We start from the raw sequence: 25,214 nt of genomic DNA, 5'->3' as shown, positions 1-25,214 counted from the left end.
TCTGGTTACTTGAAGGTAATGCCAAGCACTGGGTGTGGCAAACAAAGAAACTGGTCCAAATTCTGTCTAGTAATGTTGAAGACACAGCCCTGTTGAGATTCCAAGAATTGCCTGTATAACACTAGTATGTTTTCCAGCAGCCCTTTGTACATAGAGTAAAGAAAAGAGTACAGGTCTAATATGGGTTTGAAGATTCTCTAGGGAGCTGTGCCAAAAGGGTACCATCTCTAGGGAGCTAGGTGTGGCTAGGATAGTGATGAGGAGAAAGAGGAGTTGCAAAAGGTCTAGAGAGTTTCCTGTGGCAAGAAGAACTGGGGAAAGGGAAGTGACAGGAGAGCTGGGGGGACAGAGGCATTAATGGAAGAAGGTCAGCTACTGCGGGTCTTCTATGTCTCTAATATCTGGCAGAGTATCTGGCATATAGCAAGCATTTAATAAACCAGAAAGTAATTTCCTAGCCCATGCAAGAGTGAGAAACAGTTGACTGACTTGGTGTTTTAGAAAAAGAATTTTCCAACCGAAAGCTTCTAAGTCATTAAATTGTAGAACTCTGTAATTAAAACACTTCACATAAACAGACGTAACTGAAATTCATACATGGCAGCAGACAAGCCTTTTGTGCCTTACTTTGATTCATAATTCCAGATGCGAACAGATCGATCCAGAGAACAGGTAGCAATGAGCGGTTTCCGGATGCAGGTAGCTAGACCGGTGATGGATGCACAGTGTAACGGATACAGCAGGTACTCAAAATGAGCAGGCTCCCCCTGGAGAAATCATACAGAACAAGACCCAGCAGGGTGAGCCAAAGGCTGACCATGTGCTTCAGTATAATTAGTACCTGGGAACCTTAATTAGCCTGGAGCAGAGAAATCAGGCTTTGGCAGATGACTTTAATGTTATGCATAGTTTTCCTATGGTTCTGTTATTTTAAAAATGTTATTTTAATGGTAACAAAAATATTTTTTTCTCTGTGTCCCAAACTTTAACTATTCCTCTACTGTAAGAATAAAGCAGCTTTCAACTTTTGTTAGTTTGGAATAACACTATAGACTAAATGTCCGTACATGTAAGCCTTTGTGTATCTCTCTGATTACTGCCTTAGGATACATTTCTGGAAGCTGAATACTGGGTAAAAGGTATGAATGTTTTTAAGCATATTAATAAGTATCATCAAATTTCTCTTCAAAGAGACTACTGATTATTCTGCTACCTGTAGCAAAAGAGAGTTGGGTGGTAACAGCTGTTACAAATGTCTGTCATCAGAGGCATGTTATCCCTGTGACACCTCAAAGCAGAGTGATGGTTGGGAAACTTAATGAGGTGTACACACAATACACCAAGGCAAAGGCTGAGTGAGAATCCCCGCACTGTGGCCCTCTCCCTTTATGAACTTACGGCCCCCATTCCTTTCTTTACCACCTCAGACACAGGTGCTGAGTTTCACCCTTCCTGCCTGTCACTCCATCTATGCCAGTGTTTGGCAACCTTGTTTGTCATTCCCCAAACTGAGTGGTTATGGAGTGCTAGGAGGCCAGACAAACCAGCTCTCTAGCCTCCCTCAGAATCCCCCGCTGGGGAGCTCCAGTGTGTATTTAACCCTGCCTGCTTAGGTTCTTCAATATGTTTATTAATACATTTTATTCTATTTATTTTCTCTTTTTAAACCTTCTGTCATGGTTTGAATGTGAAATGCACGCCCCCCAGAGACTCATTTGTTTGAACACTGAGTCCCAAGTAGTGACCCTCTTTTGGGAAGTTGTAGACCCTTTAGGAGGAAAGCCTTGCTACAGGAAGAGGGTTGGGTGCAGGGGGCAGTGAGGCTTAATGTTTCATATCTGGCCCTGCTTCTTGTCCTTGGTCAGCTTCCTGAGCCACAGAGATGTGAGCCAGCAGCTTCACACTCCTGCAGCCACAGCTCCCGCCATCACAGCTCCACAGACCATGGCTTCCCTGACATGATGAATGGTACCCTCAATCTGTGAGCCAAAATAAAACCTTCCTCCCTTAATTTGCATCTTGTCAGGTATTTGGTCACAGTGACAAGAAAAGTAACTAATATTTTGATATAAATCATATCACACCAACAATAACACTAAATATGAATGGATAAGAAATAAGTCCCAGAGCTTGAAGTGGTAAAGACCTGGGTTCAGTCCTTAGTGCCCAAACCCCAATAAAGCAATACCTCTCCCACCTCGAACTTGAAAAATACAAAATTAAACCATAAGCTTCGCATGGAAGATACATTTTAGAATAAAAATACAAATAAAAGGATTTAAAAAGATATACCATGCAAACGGTAACCAGGAGAAAGCCATAGTTGCTACAGTAATATCAGACAAAATAGACTGTAAAACAAAAATGTTACTAGAAATAGAGATACATTTTATAATGACAAAAGGTCAATTCATCAGGAAGATAATACATTATAAACATAGGTGTACCTAACAACACCGAACAGGAAGTTAAACTTTACAGGGAATGTAGGGGAAAATTCAACAAGAAGAGCTGAAGATTTCAATATCTCACTTTTAACAAGGACAGGACAAGTCGGCAGAAGATAACAAGAAAGAGAACATGTGCCAGGTGTGGTGGTGCACACCTTTAATCCCAGCACTTGGGAGGTAGAGGCAGGTGGATCTCTGTGAGCTCAAGGCCAGCCTGGTCTACATAGTGAGTGCCAGGCCAGTTGGAGCCACAGGGGGACCCTGTCTCAAAAAAAACCCACAAACAAAAAATCCCCCCAAAACAAAGAGAAGATTTGAACACTAACAACCAAATAGACATACCATACACCTATTTACTATCCAGCCCAACAGCAGCAAATATACATTTTACTCAAGTTCACATGAGGAAGACAATAGGACCGTATGCTGGGAGACACTTGAAGTAATAATAATAATTTCTAAACCTTCTCAAAAGGAAAAGAAAAAGCTAGGCCCAGATTAACACCAAAAAACTTAAAAAAGTATAAATTATATGAAGTGTGCTTTCCAAGCACAATGGAATGAAATTGGGATTCAACATAAAGACTGGGAATTTCACAAATATGTGGAGGTTAAACAACATACTCATGAGTTAAAGAATAAACTTAAAGGGAAATTAGAAAATATTTGAGATGGATATAAAATGAAGAGGGCTGAAGAGAGAGCTTGGTTAATAGAGTGTAAACTCCCCAAACAGAAAACAACAACAAAATAATGCTGAAGAAACATGGTACATACACAACACAATTCATGTCAAGTGGTAATTAAAAGGAAAGTTCACTGCTGCAAACACATGCATTAGAAAGAACAAATATCTTGGGGCTGGAGAAATGGTTCAGTGGTTAAGAGCACTGGCTGCTCTTGAAGAGGACCCAGGATTGGTTCCCAGCACCCACATGGTAGCCGTAACTCCACTTCCAGGGGATCTGATTACCTCTTCTGGTCTCCGTGGGCACTGCATGCACACAGGGAAAACACTCACACACATAAATTGTTTTTTAAAGGTGGGCAGAGCACTTGGAGAGATGACTCAATGGCTAAGAAGAGTACTGGCTACTCTTGCAGTAGATCCAGTTCAGTACCAAGCACCCACATAGTGGCTAACAGTTTGTAACTCCCATTTCAGGGGAATCCGACACCCTTTTCCGACCTCCACAGGCATTGCATGACATGGGTGCACTTACACACATGCAGGCATACGTTCATCCACATAAAATAAAAATAATATTTTTAAAAGGTGTGTACTACTACACTCCCCAACCCCAAACCATGGTCTTAAAAAAAGGAATAAATATCTTAATAAGTAATTTAATTTTGTATTTTAGGAAAATGAGATAAAAGAGTAAAACAGTCAGGCATTGTGGTGTATGCCTTTAATCCCAGTATTCAGGAGACAGAGGGAGGTTGATCACAGTGAGTTCTGATTTCTGTGAGTTTGTGGGCAGTCTGGTCTACACAGCAAATTCAAGGCCTGCCAGGGTTACAAAGTGATACCTTGTCTCAACAGCAAACAAACAAACAAGCAAACAAACAAACAAACAGGGGCTGGAGAGATGGCTCAACAGTTAAAAGCAGTAGTTGGATCTTGGGGCTGGAGAAACAGTTTGGTGGTTAAGAGCACTGGCTGCTCTTGCGGAGGACTGGGGTTCAGTTCCCAGCACCCATATGATGGCTAACAACTGTTTATAAATCCAGTTCCAGGGGATCTGACACCCTCTCTGGCCTCTGTGTGAATTTTGTGCACAGGTGCACTTGCATACATGTAGGCAAAATACTCATATACATAAAAATTAATTAATTAATTAATTAAAACAAAACAAAATAAAGCAAATGAAGCAAAATAAAGCTCAGGTTTTTAAACAGCAAACACCACAGCAGACATTAAATAAAAGAGAAGAGGAAAACAAGAGATAAAAATCAATGAAATCCAAAGTGGGTTCTTTGAAGAGCCAACCAAATTAGAGAAAATAAAATTAATAGAATCAAAAATGAAAGGAGACAAAGTGCCAGGCTTACCGAAATGAAAATCATAAAAAGGACACTACGAACGGCAGTCTGCCACAAACTGAGGCAGCTAGACAGGTTCTCAGAGCAGCGAAAACTCAATATAAATTGATCTACTCCTAGTAATTGATTATTAAGAAAAGAACTTCCCCCAAAGAAGAGCCCAGGCCTAGATTGGTACCAATGTTTCATACTACTGTAAAGCATAGGTAGAGCTGGAACATCTCAAGTCATTCCACGACACTCTGACACCAACGCACACATCAAATGGAGACAACAGGCCCAGGGATTTTATGAATGTGGGAGCAGAAAGCCTCCACACAATACTAGGAAAGATTATAACACTCTTCAGATTTTGAAGTATTATCAAAAGAAAATTAAGATCTAAGCAAATGGGAGAAATCATATGTTCATGGGCAGGAAGGCTTCTAATTCGTTAAGGTGGCAAGAGATCCCAAACTGAACTACAAATTCAATGCAATCCCTGTCAGGACCCCAGATTCCTTCTTTGTAGACATTAACAAGCTGGCTCTAAAATTCCCAGGGCACTGCAAGGGGCCCAGGGTAGGCAAATCTTGGAAAGGGAGTTCAGTGCTGTAGGAACCGTGCCTTTTTATTTCAAAATACACTAAAAGGTAACGATGATCAAGACAGTGTGGAACTGGCAGGACAGACAGATCCATCAATGGAACAGAATCGAGAAATAAATTCATGTGCCAAGAGGTTCTGCCAAGACCCATTCAGGGGAGAAAGAAGAGCCTTTCCACACATGCTGCTGGAACAACTGGTCATCCACAGTATGAGAGTGAAGCTGGTCCCGTATTCCCTGCCAAATACACAAACTCAAGCTATGGTAATAGATTCTTTTTTCAATTTTAATTTTTGCATGTATGAATGTTTTGCTTGCATGTGTATAAGAGCACCTGTGCGTGCAACCCCCATGGAGGCCAGAGGAGGGTGTTGGATCTCCTGGAACTGGTGTTACAGACAGTTGTTAGCCACCATGTGGGTGCTGGGAACTGAATCCAGGTCCTCTACAAGAGTAGTCAGTGCTCTTAGCCACTAAGCCAGCTCCCGGCCCTGGTAATAGATTCTTAAATATAACACTAGATGGATAATCAACTAAAAGAAAACAGACAAGTTGGACTACTATTTTCTATCAGAAATGTTCACAGCAGCAATATGCATAATATCCAAAAAGTAGAGATAACTTTAATGTCCAAAACAGATGCACAGATAAACAAAATGTGGTATATGTCTATGCTGGCATATTATTTGGCCATGAAAAAGTTATGAGTACTGATATATACTATGGAATAGACAGACCTTTAAAACAGCACTTAAGTCAAAGAAGCCAGTCACCAAAGAAGTCCATATACTGTCTGATCTCATTTACATAAAGTACTCAGAATATGCAAATCTATAGACACAAAGAAGATTAGTGTCTGCTAAGGGTTGGAGTGGGTGAGAGGGTGGAAGGATGACAGTTAAAGGTATGGGCTGTTTTCTTCACGAGGTGATGGAACATGCCTGTAATTCTTGTATTCTGGACATAGAGGCAGGAGGATCCGAAATTCAAGGTCATCCTTGGCTGTACAGTGAGTTTGAGGACAATCTGGGCTATAAGAGTCCCTATCTCAAAAAACAGTAAAAACACCCCACCCCCAATGACTAAGAAAGGTATGTTACAATCTTCTGAGTGATTGTAGGTGGTCTATTTTCCTTGATCAGATTTTGTTTTCTGTGCTTCGAGTCTGTGCTGCTGGGTGATAAGGGTTACAATGGTGTCTTACTGACAGAGTGCACACCACTTTCCAGCTTCTTTGTTGTGATGCCTGGAGTGTTTTATATCAGTTTTCTTAATCAGAGTAAGATGAAAAGGAAACACCAAACATTTATATCTCCACCTTTGTGCCGTGAACAAGTTAGTAGTCAATTTCTTGAAGTGCAGCTGCTGGTGAGGGACACGTAGGGTTTAAATTTGACCGACATCGGCACATCCCCCAAAGGGGCCGCAGCAATCCCAGACATTCACACATCAGAGTGCTTGTACACACTCACTTTCGAGTTTCTGTTTGCTCATACGAAGGGGTGCAGGAACTGCTCAGCTGGCTTATTTGGATGACATTTTCCCCACTTGGTGAGTGACCCCTCTGCTGAGCACATGGCCTGGGATGGATGAGGAACCCTTGGAGAAGGCTCACCTTGCTGATTTCTGTCAGGGACATGGTGATGCTGTAGATTTGGTTCTTACTGGTGCTGGCGACCAAGGTTTCCTCTGAGGGGCTGAAGCACAGGCATAGAACGTCCTGTTTGTCCGACTGACTTGGGTCATTGCTCTGTGGGTCTGTAGGGATCTGGCCAAGACATAAAATAGCCAACAGTCATTATCAGTGATGGCCCCATGTTGTCAGCATGTCCCTGGTTGCAGAGGTTCCCACTGGTAATTTTAGCTCACAGACTCCAGACCAGCCTGCCTCCCTGCTCAGGCTTGGACAAGGGAGGGCCAGAGTGCCATACAGTTCACCATACTCTAATTCATCTTTCAGTGACTGGAGCCTGAAGAGCAAGTGAGCATCGTGGCGGGGAGGAAAGTAAGATCCTCCTTAATGCACGCCCCTTTAAACCCCACTCTAGCCCATTTGTGGGAAGCCCAGCACGTGGGTTCACCTGGCACCTAGCATACCTGTGTGTGTGTGTGTGAGGGAAGCAGAGTGATGTGGCAGGCTTTTTACTGTGTGGGGTGGGTAAAAGGATGCAGGAAAAAGAAGGGACCACAGCTTTTGCCCATGGTCTCAGAGAGGACTCATTGTGCCCAAAAAGACATAGTAAATTAGATTGCCCTCCCCGACCCCCACATTCTCTTAGCCACCAAACATGGTGATAGGCTGGCCTATGTGCACCATGCACTTAAGTCTAAATTCTTTAGTTTACCCCCACCCCCCGTGTCATTCTATGAAATGCTGCTCAGGAAGATCAGGAATCTGCTTATCTCCAAGGCCAGAAGCCCCCACTCAGTCACACTGCCTTGGAGTTTCTAGACAATGTGGCGCTGAAGAGTGGTTCCCACCTCCCTGGGGTCTGGGACACTGGGCTCTTAAGCCCGACTCCCTCTGCTTGGAATCCTATCTTTGTACATAGCCCACCCCTTTTTTACAAGGCCAACACCTCTTGCTCCACAAACCAGCCCTGTGAATCTGGGATGGGAGGGGCAGATACTGCCTAACTGGACCAGTAACCCCTGGTAGTTCCATTTTGTCACATTCATCACACTATGCAAGGTAGAATGGGAGCCTTGGGTAGAGGGCTTTGTCCACATTGCCCCACTGCTGTGTTCCAGTGTGTTTAGCAGAGCCTGGCATGCACTAGGCACTGAGTGCATGGATGGGCGTGGCTTTGTTCTCCATGATACTGCAGGGAGGGGTCACTGCTAACTCAACTATCTCAGCCACCAAGCACAGAGACTGCCCCATGGTTGGTTGGTGTACAGTAGATATGTGTTGAATGAGGGAATGGAAGAGCAAATGGTCTCCTTTAGCATCCTCTGCTGGGCTTCTGCCTGTCTTAGTCTCTAAATTAGGAAATGCCATGCTTTGTTCTTGGTCCCTCCCTCCCTCCTTTTCTTTCTCTCCCTTCCTTCCTTCCTTCCTCCCTCCCTCCCTCCCTCTCTCTTTCCTTCCTTCTTTCCTTCCTCCCTTTCTCCCTCCCTCCCTCCTTTCTTCCTCCCTCCCTCTCTCTCTCCTTCCTTCTTTCTTTCCTTCCTTCCTTCCTTCCTTCCTTCCTTCCTTCCTTCCTTCCTCCCTCCCTCCCTCTCTCTCTCTCTCTCTCTCTCTCTCTCTCTTTCTTTTTTCTTGTGTGTTTGTGTAGTATGTATGTGTGTTTATGTATGAGCCTTCCCCAATGTATGTAAATTTGTATGGATGGCCGGAGGTTGACATTGGGTGTTTTCCTCTACTGCTCTCCACCTTAATTTTTTTAGAGAGTCTGTCACTGAACTCAGAGCTTACTTATTGGCTAGATGGGCTGGCCAGACAGCTCTTGGATCTGTCTCCACACTGGTCCCCCAGTGCTGGGATTACAGATATATAACATTGCACCTAGCTTTTATGTGGGTGCTGGGCATCTGAACATAGGCCCTTATGCTTATACAGCAAGAGATTTACCCAGATTTAAGCCATCTCTCCAGTCCCCTAATTTTTATGTTATATCTTATTGATTTTTATCAAATATGGGAGATTCAATGAAAACAATGGTAGCAAATATAACTGTAATCCTAATTTTTTGTTTTATTGAGACAGGGTCTCTCTGTAGTTCCAAGCTGGCCTGGAACTCACTATGGAGACCATCTCACAGAGATCGGCCTGCCTGCCTCTGCTTCCTGAGTGCTGGGACTAAAGGCGAATACCACCATGCCCTGCTGTAATGCTAAATATTGAAAGACCAGGAACAGGTATCAGGGACTAAGGTAGCAGGAACTACATGTCAGGAACATACTAAGTATTTTCTCTGTGTATTGGTTTTCCTGCCCAAGTCTAAACCCACACTGCCAACTGCTTTATTTAGTTATAGTTTCTGCTCAAGCGTCACCTTCTTGGGGACCCTCCCTCCACCATTTGGGAACAGAACCCCTCTAGCTCCCGTCCTCCTCCTGGTTTCTGCTCAAATGTCACCTTCTTGGGGACCCTTCCTCCACCATTTGGGAACAGAACCCCTCTAGCTCCTGTCCTCCTCCTGGCTGTGTTTTCTTCCCTGCATTCATTCCTGACCCCCTCTTCCTTTTTATCCCTGTTGAGTCCTGACCTCAGGCTCTTCCAGTATTGACTTTCCTACCGTGTGTCCAGCCCCCACCACAGCACCTGGCACACAGTGAACACTCAGTAAACAGCTGTTAAATAAACAACAAAGGGGTAAATCGCTTTCTGGGAAATGTAAACCCATGCTGTGCCAGCCTGTACCCCTCAGTCCTCACGGTCCTTGCTCTTTCTCTGTTTTTCCTATTTCTGGCCCCCTTTCCCAGACATCCCGCTTCAAAGCCTGGGCATCATCTGGGTGTTTTTTTCAGAGCACCCCTCCTACCTTCTAGAAGGTTCTCTTTCTTTCCCTTGCCCCTCTTACCCCCTTTCCTGATCTTGGGCCCCACCACCTTTTGACTGCACTACCTAGAAAGCTCTGCTGACTCCTGATTATAGGAGGGCTGACCATGAACCAAGCAGAGCACATGACACTATACACAGCCTCCTGTCTCATCTCTCTCTTCTCCACCCCTCAGAGGGCTGCCATGTTATGTTCTCAACAAAGAAACAGATTTTGTAGGTCCAGCAACTCATCTAAGTCAAGAAGTCACAGACCCAACTCTGACTCACTCACTGTGCCTGTAAGGGTCGCCCCACTGTGGATCACAGGCAGGCCATTTTTCTTAAATATAACCCTTCTCCACCCACAACTGTGTGGGCTGCTGAAGTACCTTCCAGGCTGGCATTTGACATCTTCCATCAGCCTTAGTGCCCTGGCTTCCTTTCAAATGCCTTTGTTCTTCCTGTATTGGGGACAAGTCCTAAATATACCTCTGCCTCCTCTCAACCCTGCCACGGTGCCTCTGCTTAAGCTGATGCCCGCATCTGGAGTTCCTGGTTTACTTCCTCCTGTCACGAATTACCCATCTTCTTAGATCCTTCCTTTAAAATTATCAAGTTGGGCATGGTGGTGCATGTGTTTAATACCAGCACTTGGGAGACAGAGGTAGGAGGATCTCTGTGGATTCCAGGGTACCCTGGCCTACATAATGAGTTCCAGGCCAGCCTGGTCTACATAGTGAGTTCCAGGCCAGTCAGTAGTACACAGTGAGACCCTATCTCAAAACAAAAAGTTGGGCTGGAAAGATGGTTCAGAGGTTAAGAGCACTGGATGCTCTGGCAGAAGGCCCTGATTCAGTTCCCAGCAACCACATGGAAGCGAACAACCAAACAGCCGTCTGTAACTCCAGTTCCAGGGATCTGATGCCCTCTTCTGGCCCCTGAAGGCATTGTACAAATGTGTTGCACTTACAATACAGGCAACACACTAATGCATATTAAATAAATAAATAAATTTTTGAAAACTAGGCTGGAGAGATGACTCAGGTAAAAGCACAGGCTGCTTTTCCAGAGGATCCAGGTTTGGTTCTCAGCACATACATAAATGGCTAATAGCTGTCTGCAACACTCCAGTTTCAGGGGATCCAATGCCCTTTGGGCCTTTGTGGACATTACATGACATGGGTGCACTTATATGCAGGCAAAACACTCATACATATAAAAGTAAGTAAAATTAAAAAAAAATTCCATCAAGCACCAAGCAGCCTTCTGGATTCTTCCTGAGCCCGCTATAGTGTAACTCCTTCAACAATCTTTATCATTTATTTTATTTATTACTGAACGTTTGCTGTGGGCTGGACAGTATGCTTGGCATTACACACCTCTGTGTATATAACAATGGAGGGATCATAGGAACATCAAGGTTCAGAGTAGAAATATAATTTGTCAGTTTTTCCCATCAGATCTGGAACTTCCTACCTTTAAATCCCAATCCAGTCCACCTCATCCCACACCTTCGCTGAGGACTGGCGTCTCCGTCTCTGTTTCTGCCCGGTCCCTCTCCATGAAGTGCCTTGTTAGAGCGCCACTGCTGGAGAATGCCCCCGGACCCCAGTTTGCTGCTGCTCCCCTCCTTACCCGGATCTCCCTGCTCTCCCGGTAAAAGTCCTTGTCTTCCACCTTCTCAAACAGCAGAACTCTCCCCTTGCCAGCAGAGCAGGCAAATCCCTTTGAATAGGCAGCAATGGCAAACACTTGGGGCAGGCCCAGGTGGTCATGATCAGTGGCTGCCACAATTTGTTCAAAGGAGGGGACAGGAGAGCTGGATGATGGAAATTCGATCAGGCTGGAAAAGCAAAAGAGCACATATTTTCAGAGACAATCTCAAGGAAAGGAATTGGGCCCAGGAGAAAGAAGAGAGATGACCTTGGGTGAGAGTTACGCTCCCCACTGCTCCCCTTTCTTATAGCCAAATGCTACCCTGTGGCTTGGGAACTCGCCACAAACTCCAAAGAGAGAAGACCAAAGTTTACTCATGTATGTAGTAGTTCAACAACACTGCGTGGTTGCTATAATGATGATGAGGATTCTCATTTTGATTAGTAATAAGTGGCTCAGGGGGATTGAGTTCTCTAAGATCACACAACTATGGAGCAGAGCTGAGATCTGAACCCAGGTCTCTGTTTTCATCCATTCATCCATACAATACTTATATTTATAAATATTTATTTGGAATTAAAATGTGTTCTAGGGGTCATGTGCTATGGACTGTTAGGGGGCAACCAGGCATGCTGGGAAGAGCCAGTGAGCAGGTAACATAGGCTCTCTGAGGACAGGCATTGAGGAGGATCACCTGTCTAAAATGATCAGCGGCTGAGTGCTCCCAGCCAGGACCTACAGGGCAAACAGGGGCCGGTCAGTATGTCTCTGTATCTAAGGGAGAGGGAGGGAGGGAGCACCTGTCTGAGCCCACAGCAAGAAAGTGAATTGGTCATGTACAGTACCCCCGAGGTGAGAGCCGATGTTCACTTCAGGAAGGGGGGAACCCAGGTCACATGGGCTGAGTTAAGGAGCCTTTACCCACTGGACCCACTGAAAGACTACATATAGCAAGTGCAGATGTGTGTCCCCATCAAATGTATAATAAAATTCCATGGCTTAGTGATGTACCAAGGATAATCTTAACTATCTAAAGGGGGTATTAACTAGTAAAGTGGGCAACAATTCCATTAATAATTCCTTAAGAAGCCCCTGTATAACTATAACATAAAAGGAGGTGTCGCTGGTAGAGGGATCGTGGAAGAATCCACAGGTGACTTGGGCTCTGGGTTGGAGAGAACTGAACTGGAGCCCTAGTCCTGCCACTGAGCAGTGCTGAAATCTTGGTGGGTGAGTTCCTCTCTTTAAGCTTTGGTTTCCTGGTTTGCAGTTAGCGTGATAAAGATACAGACTATGTAGGGTAAGACTCAAATGGAAGGTGCTTACAGCAGTGTCTGACACACCTGCAGCACATTTGGCTGTGTGTGACTGATGCTAACTCCTGATTATAACAGGGTAAACTGACCACTTCTGTCAGGTCTTAGCTCACCAGTGCCTCCTGTTGAACTGTCAGTTCCGGAGGGCCCGAGTTCCCAGTACAAGATGCCTTGCACACTGCAAAGGCTCTGCATGCATTTATTTCATCAATTTGATAAATTAAGTAGCTGGCCAACAGAAAACATGTTTTTGGGAAAAAGAAACAAGCCCCTACAGTTTTGAAGACTTAGTATACTGAAGTGTGATAAAATGAGATTTAGGTATATAAAAAAAAGAACTGTCTCTGAGCTATGGTGCAGTCATGTTTGTGCTTGAACACAGATGGATGGTGAAGGAGAGGAAAACCAGCACGACTGGTTTACAAGGTGGAGGGTGATGAGTGGCTTTTGGAGATGCTATTTCTCTATCATGCTGGCAGTGCAACGAGGGGATGGCCAATACAGCAGAGTGCTGTTACCTCTCAGACTTGTGGATGACCTCCAGGCTCTTGGAGCTGGTGGGCTCCTTGATCGTTATGTTAGTCTCCCAGCGCTGATCTCCAGATTCAAAGAGGAAGAGCCTTCCAGTGTCAGTGCCAACGATGATCCTGTCATCGGACACCCAGGCATGAGCTAGGTAGTTTGGGGATTCTCCTCTCTGAAAATTGGTTTGCTTTAGGGTTCCTTCAGCAAAACGGAGAAGCTTAAATAGCCCATTTCCAGTGGCACAAACCTGAGTATTATCCTGGGGATTGATGCTTACCTGGAAAATGTCAGAGAACAAGGAACAGAAATGATAAGATTAATCTTTTTTTTAAATAAATAACATTGAGAATTTTATACATGCATGTAAGGTGTTTTGATCAAATCCATGCCCACTCCCTCCCCTCCAACTCCTCCTATATCTCCCCATCACTTTTTTCTGACAACTTCATGTACTCTTTCTTCTTTATTTTTCTAATGGAGCTTTTGGTTACTCTAACATTCCCCTCTTAGAAGAGGTAACCCTAAAATCTTTTAAGGATTAGATAAAAGCTCCCAAATATTTTCAACATTTTTGGCCTTTGGAACAGAGTATGTTGCTAAGAGGCCCAAAGACATTGTGAGTTTTAGCCAAGAAACTGGCTGGGCTGGGGTCTTTTTACCCTAACTGCCTAGCCAATTCCTATCTTCTATTCTTATCACACCATCCTCTGAAGAGGTTACCCAAATTGCCAATAGGGAACCGGGAGATACAATGAATCTTGATGGGACCAGTTTCCACGGTGCTAGTTAATACTTACTTTATGCAGCTCATAATGTCCTTTATACATTCCTAAGTCATGGAATTTTATACCATATTTGATAATGACACACATCTACACCCATTATAGAGGGACACCAGTCTATAAAGATCAAAAAGTAGAATGAGCACAATTTTTTGTAGCATAGGCTGGCTTTGAACTCACTATGTAGCCCAGGCTACTCTCAAACTCACAATCCTCCTGCCTCAGCTTCTTGAGTGCTGTGATTACAGGCATGTACCACCACGTCCAGTGTGAGCATTGTGACATAGCCAAACTCTGTGCCAGCAAGATGGAATGAAAATTGGCTGGAAATACAGAGAAGTTGGGGGTGGGCAGGAATACAGAGATCTGTCCAGGGGAAGAAACTATACATCAGGAGGTATGTGCTGGGATAAAGGCTTCAGCTGAAGGAAGCTCATTTGGTAGATGATGACATCACACCTCCTGACTGCAGTCCCCACTGGACACAGACCATCTTGAAAGGCTACAGCTGCTTCATCTCTGTGTTCCCAGGGCAGAGTTCATAGTGGACACCCAGTAAATCTTTACTGAATCTACTGCAGACAAGTGCTCTCTGCTCTGAGCAGGGGTCATCACTGGATAGCTACGGCCTGGATGAAACAGCCTTCCAGCTCTACCTGTCTTTGTGATTCAGTGATCAATGCCTCTCACCTTGAGAATGGATTGAGTGCTCTTGTGATGCACTGGTTTATATACTAACCTTTGTGAGGTGACTGTGTGCTTCAGACTCAGGCTTGATCAGATCTTGAATATGGACAAAACAGAGTCTTGAACTTATAAAACCGAGTATAAGATGCCAGCCTGGGGTGACTACAGCAAGATAAAACCTTGGGATTCCTTGCGGCAGCTTCCTAATGGGTCTTCATTTTGCCCTCAGACCACAATAGAAGATTCTATCCCCCCACCCCCAATAATCATTGGCAACTCCCTAAAATCTACCATTTTGCTGGGCATGGTAGTATCTACCTATAATGTCAGCACTTGGGAGGAAAAAAGATTGTGAATTCAAAGCCAACCTGAGCAATATACAGTGAGACCCTGTTTGAAAAAAACAAAAAACAAAAAACCAGAAACAACCCCACCAAAACCAAAGCAAACCAAATCTACCATTGTGGTGGTTTGAATGATAATGCCCGCCCCCCATAGCCTCCAAGTAGTCAGACATTTTGTACTGTCAGTGGTGCTATTTTGGGAGGTCTTAGAAGGTGTGGCTTTAGCTGGGCATGGTGGCACATGCCTTTAATCCCAGCACTCGGGAGGCAGAGGCAGATGGATCTCTTTGAGTTCAAGGCCAGCCTGGTCTACATAGTGCTGGGACTACAGGGAGACCCAGTCTCAAGAAGACCCAAAAAAAAGAAAAAAAGTACATCACTGGGGGCAGGCTTTGAGAGTTGTTAAGCCTTGCCAGATTTCCAGTCAGGCTCTGCTTCCTGTGCCTGCTTCTTGAAGATGTGAGCCTCTGCTTTCTGCTCCAGCCACCATGCCTCCCCACCATGATGGACTCTAATTCCCCTGGAACTGTAAGCTCAAATAAACTCTTCCTTTCATAAGTTTCCTTGGTCATAGTATTTTATCACAGCAACAGAAAAGAAGCAAATACAATCATTTTATATGCCATTATTAAAATCATCCAGCAATCTACAGGAAAGGGGCCAGAACCCAGAGGAGCCAGTTTTCGAATCTACCTCTGGGCCCACCTGTGCCCACGAAGACCAAAGCTGGAGCTGGGGAATACCTGGCTCTGCCTCTCACCATCTCTGCAGTCTCAGATGAGTTACTTAACGTCTTGGCACCTCAGGTCCCTCATCTCTAAGATGGGGGTAACAATCATGTCTTTCTTATATGGACATTATGAAGCCAAATTTTAAAATGCACTCAAGAATGAGTGCTGTGGTTCAAAGCAAGCATTAAGTAGAAGGCAGTGCTTATGGCTTTATGATCTGCAAGGCATTCGTTATGTGTGGAGGTACCTGGTAGACAGGGTTGTTCTGAGTGTCAGTTCTGATAACGGCCATTACTTTCTGCTTTTCCCATAGCCAATAGACGAGGTTTGACTCTGGAGGTGATGTCTGAGTCAGTAGGTATTTAGAATCTGGAGAAAAAGCCATGCTGACAAATTTCTGAACTTGAAAGTCAAAATTATTCAGGACTTTGCGCTTCCGGCAAGGGATGGATGACAGTTCATAAATGGTGATGGTGGGCTTCTCCTGCACCATCTCGGAGATAGCGAGGTATCGCCTATTGGGACTGATGGACAAGGCCAGCATGCCCTGACTCTTGTCTGAGCCTGAAAAAGAAGATAAAAGGGGGTAATGAGGGCAGATCTTGCTTCTACCAAGGTCCAACCACGCTTAGTAAGAGACACCACTGACACAAAGTACTGACACCATTGCACAAACTTGCAATGATCAGTACTGGCCACATCTTGGTTAGCTATGTCAAGGGAATTATGAAAATGATGGACGGACACCACTGAGGCCAAGAAACCTTTCCTGAATCAGAACCAGATGGGACAGAAGACAGGCATGTGGTAGGAGCTTGAGCAAAGGGGCAGATGTAATAAAGGGGCAGTATGGTGGGAGAACTGCCTGCAAGTATTGCTGGGGTACTAGCATGGGAGCCAGGGGTGCCAGGGACAGGCCTGGATGGGTGGGACAGGGTCCAATCATACAGCCTTCACGCCCTGAGTGGCCAACATGCAGCACTCTATTGTGGAGGCCGATGCTAGCTACTAGATCCCCCAGTCTCACCGTTAAGCAATCAGTGCGATGCGCTAGCTGAGATGGATGCAGAAGTTTGCTGGAGTGGTTTTACGATAAGGCTGTATACTTTATTTTTTAATTATGTGTATGCATGCGTGTCTGAGTGTGGGTATGTATGCATGACTGCAGGTGCCCAGAGAGGTGAGAGGCATCAGATCTCCTGGAGTTGGAGTTACAGGTGATTTTGAGCTGCCTTATGTGGGTGCTGGAAGCTGAACTCAGGTCCTCTGTAAGAGCAGTGCATGCTCTTAACCACTGAGGTATCTCTCCAGCCCTCTATGCTTTCTTGAAAATTGATATAAAGAGGAATATACTCCATGCTGGATTCACTGTTAAATGTTCATTTTCTTCTGATTTTAATACAAGTAAAATCTTTTCATGGGCCCCAAAGGTATTGTGGGCCCTAGGCACTGCGCATAGTGATAAATAATCCATGGATGTGGGTCCCAGACAGGGAGGGTGAGTGAGGCAGGAAAGAGGTGCTAGAGGCAGTATGGAGTCCCTGTGTGATGGGCTCCATGCTGCTGCTTCACAACGAGCCGAGGAGGAATAAGTTATCCTGCAACACACCTGTCCATCATGCAGGACTCCTGTGGGAAGGCTGAGGGACCACTGTGCCTGAGGACACTCAGGCTCTGGATCACTGAGAACCTGTACAAGAGTTTAGACTTCACTTAGGAGGCAATGGAAGCCAATGGGAACTTTCATGAATGTCAGATGTGTGTAGTAGGAAGACCTCTGGCAGCTGTGTGGAAGGTGGTCCTGGAGACTGGGGGACAGTAGTAGGTTATTTGTGAAGCTGGAGATGATAGTAGCAATACACTATATGAAGGCAGTGCAGACACTGGAAATGGAAAGGAGGGGAGGCTAGGCAAATGCTTAGAGGCAGAACCCGCAGGACTTCGTGATCACCTGGGGAGGGCATGAGCAAGAGAAAGGTGTGTGGATGACATGGAGTTTCTGGTTTCCATGCCTGGGAGGAGTGGGACACCAGGGGTGGAACACAGGCTAAACAAGTCAGAAATGGAGAAAACACCTCCACTGCTTAGATAGTCCATCTGAATACCTGGTATTTATGTGTATTTGCTTCTATAGTTTTTTTAAATTATTTATTTAATAACCATATAATTAGAAGAAGCATTTCATTACAACAGCATTGACATATTCAATAACAATTTCCAGAGCTAAGATATATCTCTTTCAAAATTGACTGTAAATTTTTAGGTTCACAGTTGAATTAATACAGTTATACAATATTGAACTCTGTATAAAGCCCATAAGACATAAAATTGAATGAGGTTTTAACCTTTAAGAAACATCTGCATTTCATTTTAAAATATATTGTTTCATACAGAAAACAATATCATTTTTAATGCTACCAACACTTAGATGTTTGCATATGCATCTCTAATCTCTATGTACCTGAGTATTACTAGTCAGAGTCGGTTACTTTCTGAGATCCTTGGCACCTGAGCATGGATATAAGGTCATCAGGTAGATTTTAATGGTAGTATTTTTCACCTCTACTAATTAACTTCCCAGATGGCACCCTCCCATAGCCTCCCTCCCTTATACTCTGATATCCCTGCTACTGTCTGCTGTGTTGTCGGTACCCCCAGCCATTCCCCACTACTTGCCCTTCTGGTGAATCTAGTCAGCCTATCTGGAGGTCTTTGTTTTAGGAGGGTCAGCTGTTCCTCATCTAGCAGGCTTCTAGTTTTTAATGATTTGATCGATTTACACAAGTCTTCAATTCGTCTTGGGTCCATAATGGTAAAAGACAAGAAGTGAGACGCTAGGTGGTGGAGAGTTGCTTGGCTGTTAAAAGTGCTTCCTGTTCTTCTCTCCAGAGGACCCAAGTTTGGTTCCCAAAACCCATGACAGATAGCTCCCAGCCAGCTCCAGATCTGACACCCTTTTCTGGTCTCCACAGGCACCCACAGTCACATGTCATACACACTATACACACACACACACACACACACACACACACACATCCACATAAAAATAAAAATAACTTAAAAGTAAGGTTTCAAATGGGTTCCCATTTCTCAAATAACCATCCAGTTTTCCCAGCACTGATTCCTAACGCCACCTCTACAATTATTAAAGTTACATATACATATTGTGTATATACATATATAATGCATATTTGCTGGGTTTCTGGGATATTTGTGCTACTCATTGCTTTTGTAATCGGGTCTTTAACATGTGTTTGAGTATCGGACAAGGTAAGACCTTAAGGAAACAGCACAAGGAAAGAGAAAATGATAAAATTGGATTTTGGATCTATGCTGTGAACTCCACAGTGGAACATCTGGGTAAGAAGATGTAGAAGGTGAATGATTCTGAAGCTAAGGCAGAGCTTTGGATAGAGAGTGAGGATGGGCGGGGAAAGGCATTGTGAGAAGTTGGAGTTGGGAGCACAAGGGTGCCTGGAGGAGGCGGGGGTTGGGGGCTGTGTTTTCTGCTGGGCTGTACAGGGCACAGCATTTGTCCCCCTCATTTATAGTTATAATATCAGAAGGCATCCTTGTCTGTGCCACAACACTGAGAGCTCATGGAGGGTAAGGGCCATGGCTTTCTTGTTCATTCATTTATTCACTCATTCATTCACTGGGGCCTGAGTAGCCTGGGCTAGGGTCGAACATGTATCACTCAAGAACAGGAATGTGGGGAGCTATGTCTCTAGGTGGGTTGTGAGACATCGGAGAGTGTACTTACACAAAGTACGATGGCTACAGTGTCACTAGGCAATCCAAGCTCGAACCACTGCTGTACACAGCCAGCAGGTGACAGGAGTGTGGTCACGTGGCCTACGACAGCTCTTTCTGCTGGATTTTAGTCTGTCAAACATTTCCACATTGTTTTTAGCCCCCTGATTCTGATACCCTTGAACTAGTTTTTTCTCTCCCTCAGATTTCCTCCCATCTTTTCATTTTGCTAGTTCCTCCTCAGCTCCCAGGTACTACGTGCAGGACGATCCAGAGCTCCCTAATGAAAGCTGATCCATGTAGCGTTTCTCCACTTCACCTCTTCTGCCCTGATTCCCATTTTCAAGCTTTCCATTTCGGTTTCTGCCACTGCATCTCAAGTGACAGGCTCCTCCTTGGGCCTTTCTGTGTCAATCCACAGCAACTGTCATTCTGTTAGCTCAAGCACAAAGCTGCCCTTTTTTTCTGTCCTCTATTGGTTTATGAGGAAGCTGTTCACTTCCACTTTCAAAATAACTGAGGACTTGTTCACGACCCCCATGTGCATCCACCCTGCCTGTGCCCTCACCTGGATTATAGCAATCCTCTCTTAGCAGAGGATTTTTGCTATCCTTGCTTTACCTTCAATCTCTTCCCTGTACAGTAGCCAGAATGGATTTGTGGGAAGGTTAGCTGCATAGTGTTGCTGTGCTGTCTCCCATGGCTTCTCACTGCATTCCTGTGGGTATTGCTCCTTATGCTGGATAGGTTATTCTGTATTGTATAAGAAGGCAGGTTGAGCAGGGGCCAGGGGAGCAAGCCAGTAGGCAGCATTCCTCCATGGCCTGTGCTTCAGCTCCTGCCTCCAGGTTCCTGCCCTGAGTTCCTATTTTGGGCTCCCTCAGTGACCTGGGAGATGTAAGTCAAATAAATCCTTTCCTTCCCAAGTCGGTATTAGCCAGTGTTTTGTCACAGCAACTGGAAGGAAACTGGAACACTTTTGAAATGACAAAACTAACTCCATTTTGTTCTGACTTTTGCTTTACCCTGTGTTTTTGCCCTGCCATTTCCCCTGCAGCCAGTCAGGTAGAAGGTCTCATGCAGGCAGTTTCAGGGAGTACACTGTTTCTACAATACTGGGAAACTTACAAGTAGCCAGGTAGCATGTCCAGATAGCACGTCCTCCCTCCCAGCTGTACCTGCATCTCCACGGAGCCCATTGTTTCTACAATTTGGAGAAACTTGTTTTTCCCTAATCAAAGCTTTTTGTGAACTGAAAACATCTTTGTTACCTGCCCTGCCCCTAGTGTAACTATGGTGATCTGGTGTAACTATGGTTATTGGATTTGCCCCTGGCATGATGTAATTGTAGTTTTAAGCTTTACAAACTCTGCCCTGCTTTTCCACAGGGTCAAGAGTTCTCTTGGGCACCAGCAGGCTTACTAGCTAGCTAAAACAGGACTCTTAGTCCGTCACTATGTGGCCTTCTTCTGCGCATCCGCTTGATATTACACTCCCACTGTTTCTTTGCCTCGCCTCTCGTTCTCTGCTCCCTGATCCCATTCTTTCCACCCCAGCTGTACCGGACTCTGCGACTCCCCTAACACACTCAGCGCCCTCCAAGGGTATCATTCTCTTCGCTGTTCTCCTTGATACCCACTCCTGACCCTTCCCACGTCAGCATGGCCAGCTCCTTGACTTCTATCACTCTTCACTAGGAGTCACTTATTCACTGGGCCTCCCTAGCCAGCCATCCTGTCCACCATCTCACATCTCATACCCCGCAACCGTTTGTTGTTGTTGTTGTTTTACCTTCCATGCCCCATTTCCTCCTTATTAGCACCTCAACTGTACTTACTGTTGCTCTCCCTGACTGTAACAGAGGCACCGTGAAGACGTGTGTGTGTGTGTGTACCTGTCATTTTGTACCTATCACAAAGTGCTTACTAAATTTTTGTTGGATGAACAAATGATTGTGTCTGAGCTTCATTATGGCTCGGTGAGCACAGCAAGCTGGAGTCATCTCCATTTTACAGATGAAGAGACTGAGGAGACTGTGAGTTTATAAAACAGAGAGCCAGATCAAATTCAGATCTTGAATTCATGATCTTCTTACTTTTCATTTCACCAGTAATGGTCTGAGACTTGGCTGGGCACGGAGCCTTCCGGGGGCCTGTATTTTAGAGTGGTCCTCCTCTGGCTGCAGAGCCCACCTGGATTTTGAATTCCTTTTCTATATTATGTTCCAGGAGTCCAGGACCCTGGAATTCTCCACCCAAATGGTCCTGAATTTACTGACACAGCACTAGTTTCTTCCTCGTCTGTCTGTGCCCTTGGCCTGGGCATGAAGGATGGTCAAAGGATGACTGTTCACAGGATGTGTGGATAAACCTTGAACATATGGCTTTGAGGATCCCTACACATGCAGGTGAGGCTCCCGGTGTTACAAGGTGAACTTCTAAGAAGAGAAGTGTGAGAACATGAGCAGAGCAATGGAAATTAAAATCTCTGATGCATTAAGCAGGTTGGACACAGCTGAAAACAAAGTTGGTGGAACCAAGAGAAAAACCTCAGAAGCCATCTGGAAGGGAAGACAGAAAGACCAGTGATGGAAAATCCAGCTCAGAATGCAAAACACAAGGTGGCATCGAGAGGCGCTGAAGTTCCAGAGGGAGCTAAAAGATGGAAAGTATACTACATGTGAGTGACAACTGTCCATAGTTCTCTAGTATCATTGCGAGATGACTGATATCCCAGAGAACCCTTAGGAGGATGAGAAATGAAAATTAAACATACGTGCATATATGTGCATAGAGAAGACATTAGAAATATCAAGAAAAACGTCCTACAGAAATAAGACCCTAGTGGCCAATTTTGTAACCACTACAACCAAGTAGAAGCCAAAGTCAATAGCAAAAGACCTGTGCACAAAAGTTCCACACTTGGTCAAACTACTTTCTAAAATGGGGGCAAAAGAAAACATTTTCAAAGAAAGAAAGACATGGAGGATTTAGCGCTATGTATCAGCATGAGATGCAAAAGAAAAATGGCCCAAGCTGGACAATCTGATCTATAAAGAGCAATGATGCCAGAGTCCAGGAAATATAAGACAAACATGGAGAAATGGTGCCCGTATAAAATGATTAATCAATTAATGTTAAAAATCCATATAAAGAATTATATTAAATACAGAAAATATATACAAGAAAATCCAGTATCCGTTCATTGGGGGCAAAAAAGCATAAAAAACTGAAAAAAGAAAGGAATTTCTTTAGCTCGATAAAGGACACTGACAACTGTCTATAGCTAATATCCCCTTTTATAAGGAAATATTTAAAAATTCTCTTTATGATCAAAAACATTATGAGTATGTTCATTTTAGTTGCCTCTATTCAACTCTTTTTGTGATATTTACCAGTACAGCAACACAGAAGAAATAAAAACATTGTTATTTGGCAATAATGTGATTGTCTATTTAGGAAACCCTGAAGAGTTTAATGACAGAGAAGTCATTAAAATTAGCAATAGTTCAGCAAAAATGCTGAACCAAAAAATTAATAAATTAAATTCAGCCATTTCTTTTTCCTTGTTTTAGTTCTGAGACAGGGTCTCCCTGTAGCCCCAGCTAGCCTGGAACTCATTATGTAGATCAGGCTGGTCTCAATCTCACAGAGATCCATCCACCTACTTCTGCCTCCCGAGTGCTGGTACTAAAGGCATGCGCCACCACACCTGGTCCTGTATTTTTAAAAATATTTTATTTATTATATTTATTTTATGAGTGTATTGCCTGCATGTATGTGAGTGCACCCGTGTTGTGCAATGCCGTGGAGGTCAGAAGAGGGCTTCAGATTCCCCTGGAATTGGAGTTAAGGATGGTTCATAGCCGCCATGTGGGTGCTGGGAATCGAACCTGTGTCTTCTGCAAGAGCAGTCAGTGCTCTTAACTGCTGTATTTTTTTTAAATACAGCCCCATGTATTTTTTTAAAAAAATAATTATTTTTTATTTGATGTGTATGGTTTTGCTTGCATGTATGTATGTATGTATGTATGTATGTATGTATGTATGTATGTGCATTATGTGTATGCAGTGCCTGCAGAGGCTAGAAGAGGGTATCAAATCCCCTGGAACTGGAGTTACAGATGGTTATGAACAGATGGTTATGAACTGCCATATGGACAATGGGAACTGAACCCAGTTCCTCTGCAAAAGCAGCAAGTGCTTAATGGCTAAACCATCCCTAAAGTCCTCAACTGTGTTTATCTTTGTGTGTGTGTATGATGTGTATGCATGACTGTGTTTGCACATGCATCCATGGTGCACTTGTGGAAGTCAGAGGACAATTTGGGGGTGTAGGCCTTTCTGCTTTCTGAGGCAGGGTCTCTTTGCTGTGCACACCAAGTGAGCTGGGTACCAGCCTTTGGAAGTCTGTGTCCTCCTATCGTGACACAGGAGCACTGGGCTCACAGATGTGCTCCACTCCTGCTTTACGTCGGCTCTAGGGATGTGATTTTAGGTCCTCACCCTTACTTGGTCAGTGCTTTCCATACTGAGCCATCTCCCCAGCCCTCAATTGTACTTAATGCAGCTTATTCCAACAGAATATTTACACGGTTTCCGATACTTCATTAAAACTAAGAATTTTTGTTCATCCCGAGATAGCACCTGGCAGAAAAATACAGGGTGCAGACTAGAATCATTTGTAACACACATATCTGGTAAATGATTAGTACATTATATTAAGAAGTGTGTCCATAAATCAATAGGAAAGTTGCCCCCAGAACTAAACCTCATAAAATAACAGAAAAATTGGTAAAAGGCATGAATGAGGTATTTAACATAAATTTTAGGCAGGAATATAGCTCCACAAACATGTTTTATACTCATGTTCATTAGTAATAAAGAAATGCAAGCTAGGGGCTGGAGAGATGGCTCAGAGGTTAAGAGCACTGACTGCTCTTGCAGAGGGCCCGGGTTTGACTCCCCACACCCACAAGGCGGCTAAGAACCATCCTTAACTCCAGTTCCAGGGGAATCTGAAGCCCTCTTCTGACCTCCGCAGCAATGCAGGACATGGGTGCACTCACATACATGCAGGCAATACACTCATACTCATAAAATAAAAAATAATAAATAAAAAAATAAAAATAAAGAAATGCAAGCTAGAACAACAAGATAGCTTTTTCTCACAAAAAAATTAGCAAGTTGAACAATACCAAGGGTTGGTGGGGCTGGCGAGGTGGGGGGTGGGAACACTTATGTATTGCTGGTGGGAATATAAAATGATATGATCGTATTTCTCAGTAATTTTAGTTCTGGTTGTGTTTCCTGGGGACCTTTGTACAAATGAAGACATGCACGAAAGCAAGGATGCAGATAGTGGTGTGTCTGTAACAGTAAATAACTATTATTTCCCAAATGTCTCTTGAGCCTAGAATGGCTATATATGTTCATAAATATAGTCCCAGGCTGGAAAACCATATAGCAAGAAAATGAACTCAGCTATGTGTCAAGATGCTAAATCACAAAAGCACGAATCTAAGCAAAGACGCTGGTAACAGAATATACATGCTATGATTCCATTTGTATAAAATTGAAAAATAGGCCAGGTATGGTAACACACAACTTTAATCCCTGCACTTGGGAGGCAGAGGTAGGTAAATCTCTGCGAGTTCAAAGACAACATGATCTACATAATCAGACAGAGTTACATAGTGAGACTCTGTCTCAAAAAATATTGGAGAGTCTGGAGAGATGGCTCAGTGTTTAAGAGCACTGGCTGCTCTTTCAGAGGACCTGGGTTCGGTTCCCAGTACCCATATGGCAGTTAAAAGCTGTCTCCATAATTCCAGTTCCAGGGAATCTAATGCT

At 44.2% G+C, this 25,214-nt stretch overlaps 1 protein-coding gene across 3 annotated transcripts in view; it reads right to left on the bottom strand.

Moving 5' to 3' along the window:
• Window positions 1–25,214, bottom strand: part of Cfap57 (cilia and flagella associated protein 57) — an 82,951-nt gene that overhangs the window by 55,791 nt on the left and 1,946 nt on the right. For all 3 annotated transcript variants that reach the window (XM_017801182.2, XM_029569493.1, XM_029569494.1), the window contains exons 3-7: window positions 15,857–16,173; window positions 13,059–13,342; window positions 11,204–11,411; window positions 6,698–6,850; window positions 628–767 (exon numbers count right to left, since the gene is read on the bottom strand). In XM_017801182.2, the coding sequence (XP_017656671.1) occupies window positions 628–767; window positions 6,698–6,850; window positions 11,204–11,411; window positions 13,059–13,342; window positions 15,857–16,173 (1,102 nt within the window). The remainder of the gene's footprint in view (window positions 1–627; window positions 768–6,697; window positions 6,851–11,203; window positions 11,412–13,058; window positions 13,343–15,856; window positions 16,174–25,214) is intronic.

This window comes from Nannospalax galili, unplaced genomic scaffold, assembly GCF_000622305.1.
Source record: "Nannospalax galili isolate Female #2095 unplaced genomic scaffold, S.galili_v1.0 scaffold1402, whole genome shotgun sequence".
Lineage (NCBI taxonomy): Eukaryota > Metazoa > Chordata > Mammalia > Rodentia > Spalacidae > Nannospalax > Nannospalax galili.
The sequence above is the reverse complement of the archived record's forward strand: the minus strand, read 5'-3'. Positions and strand labels throughout refer to the sequence as shown.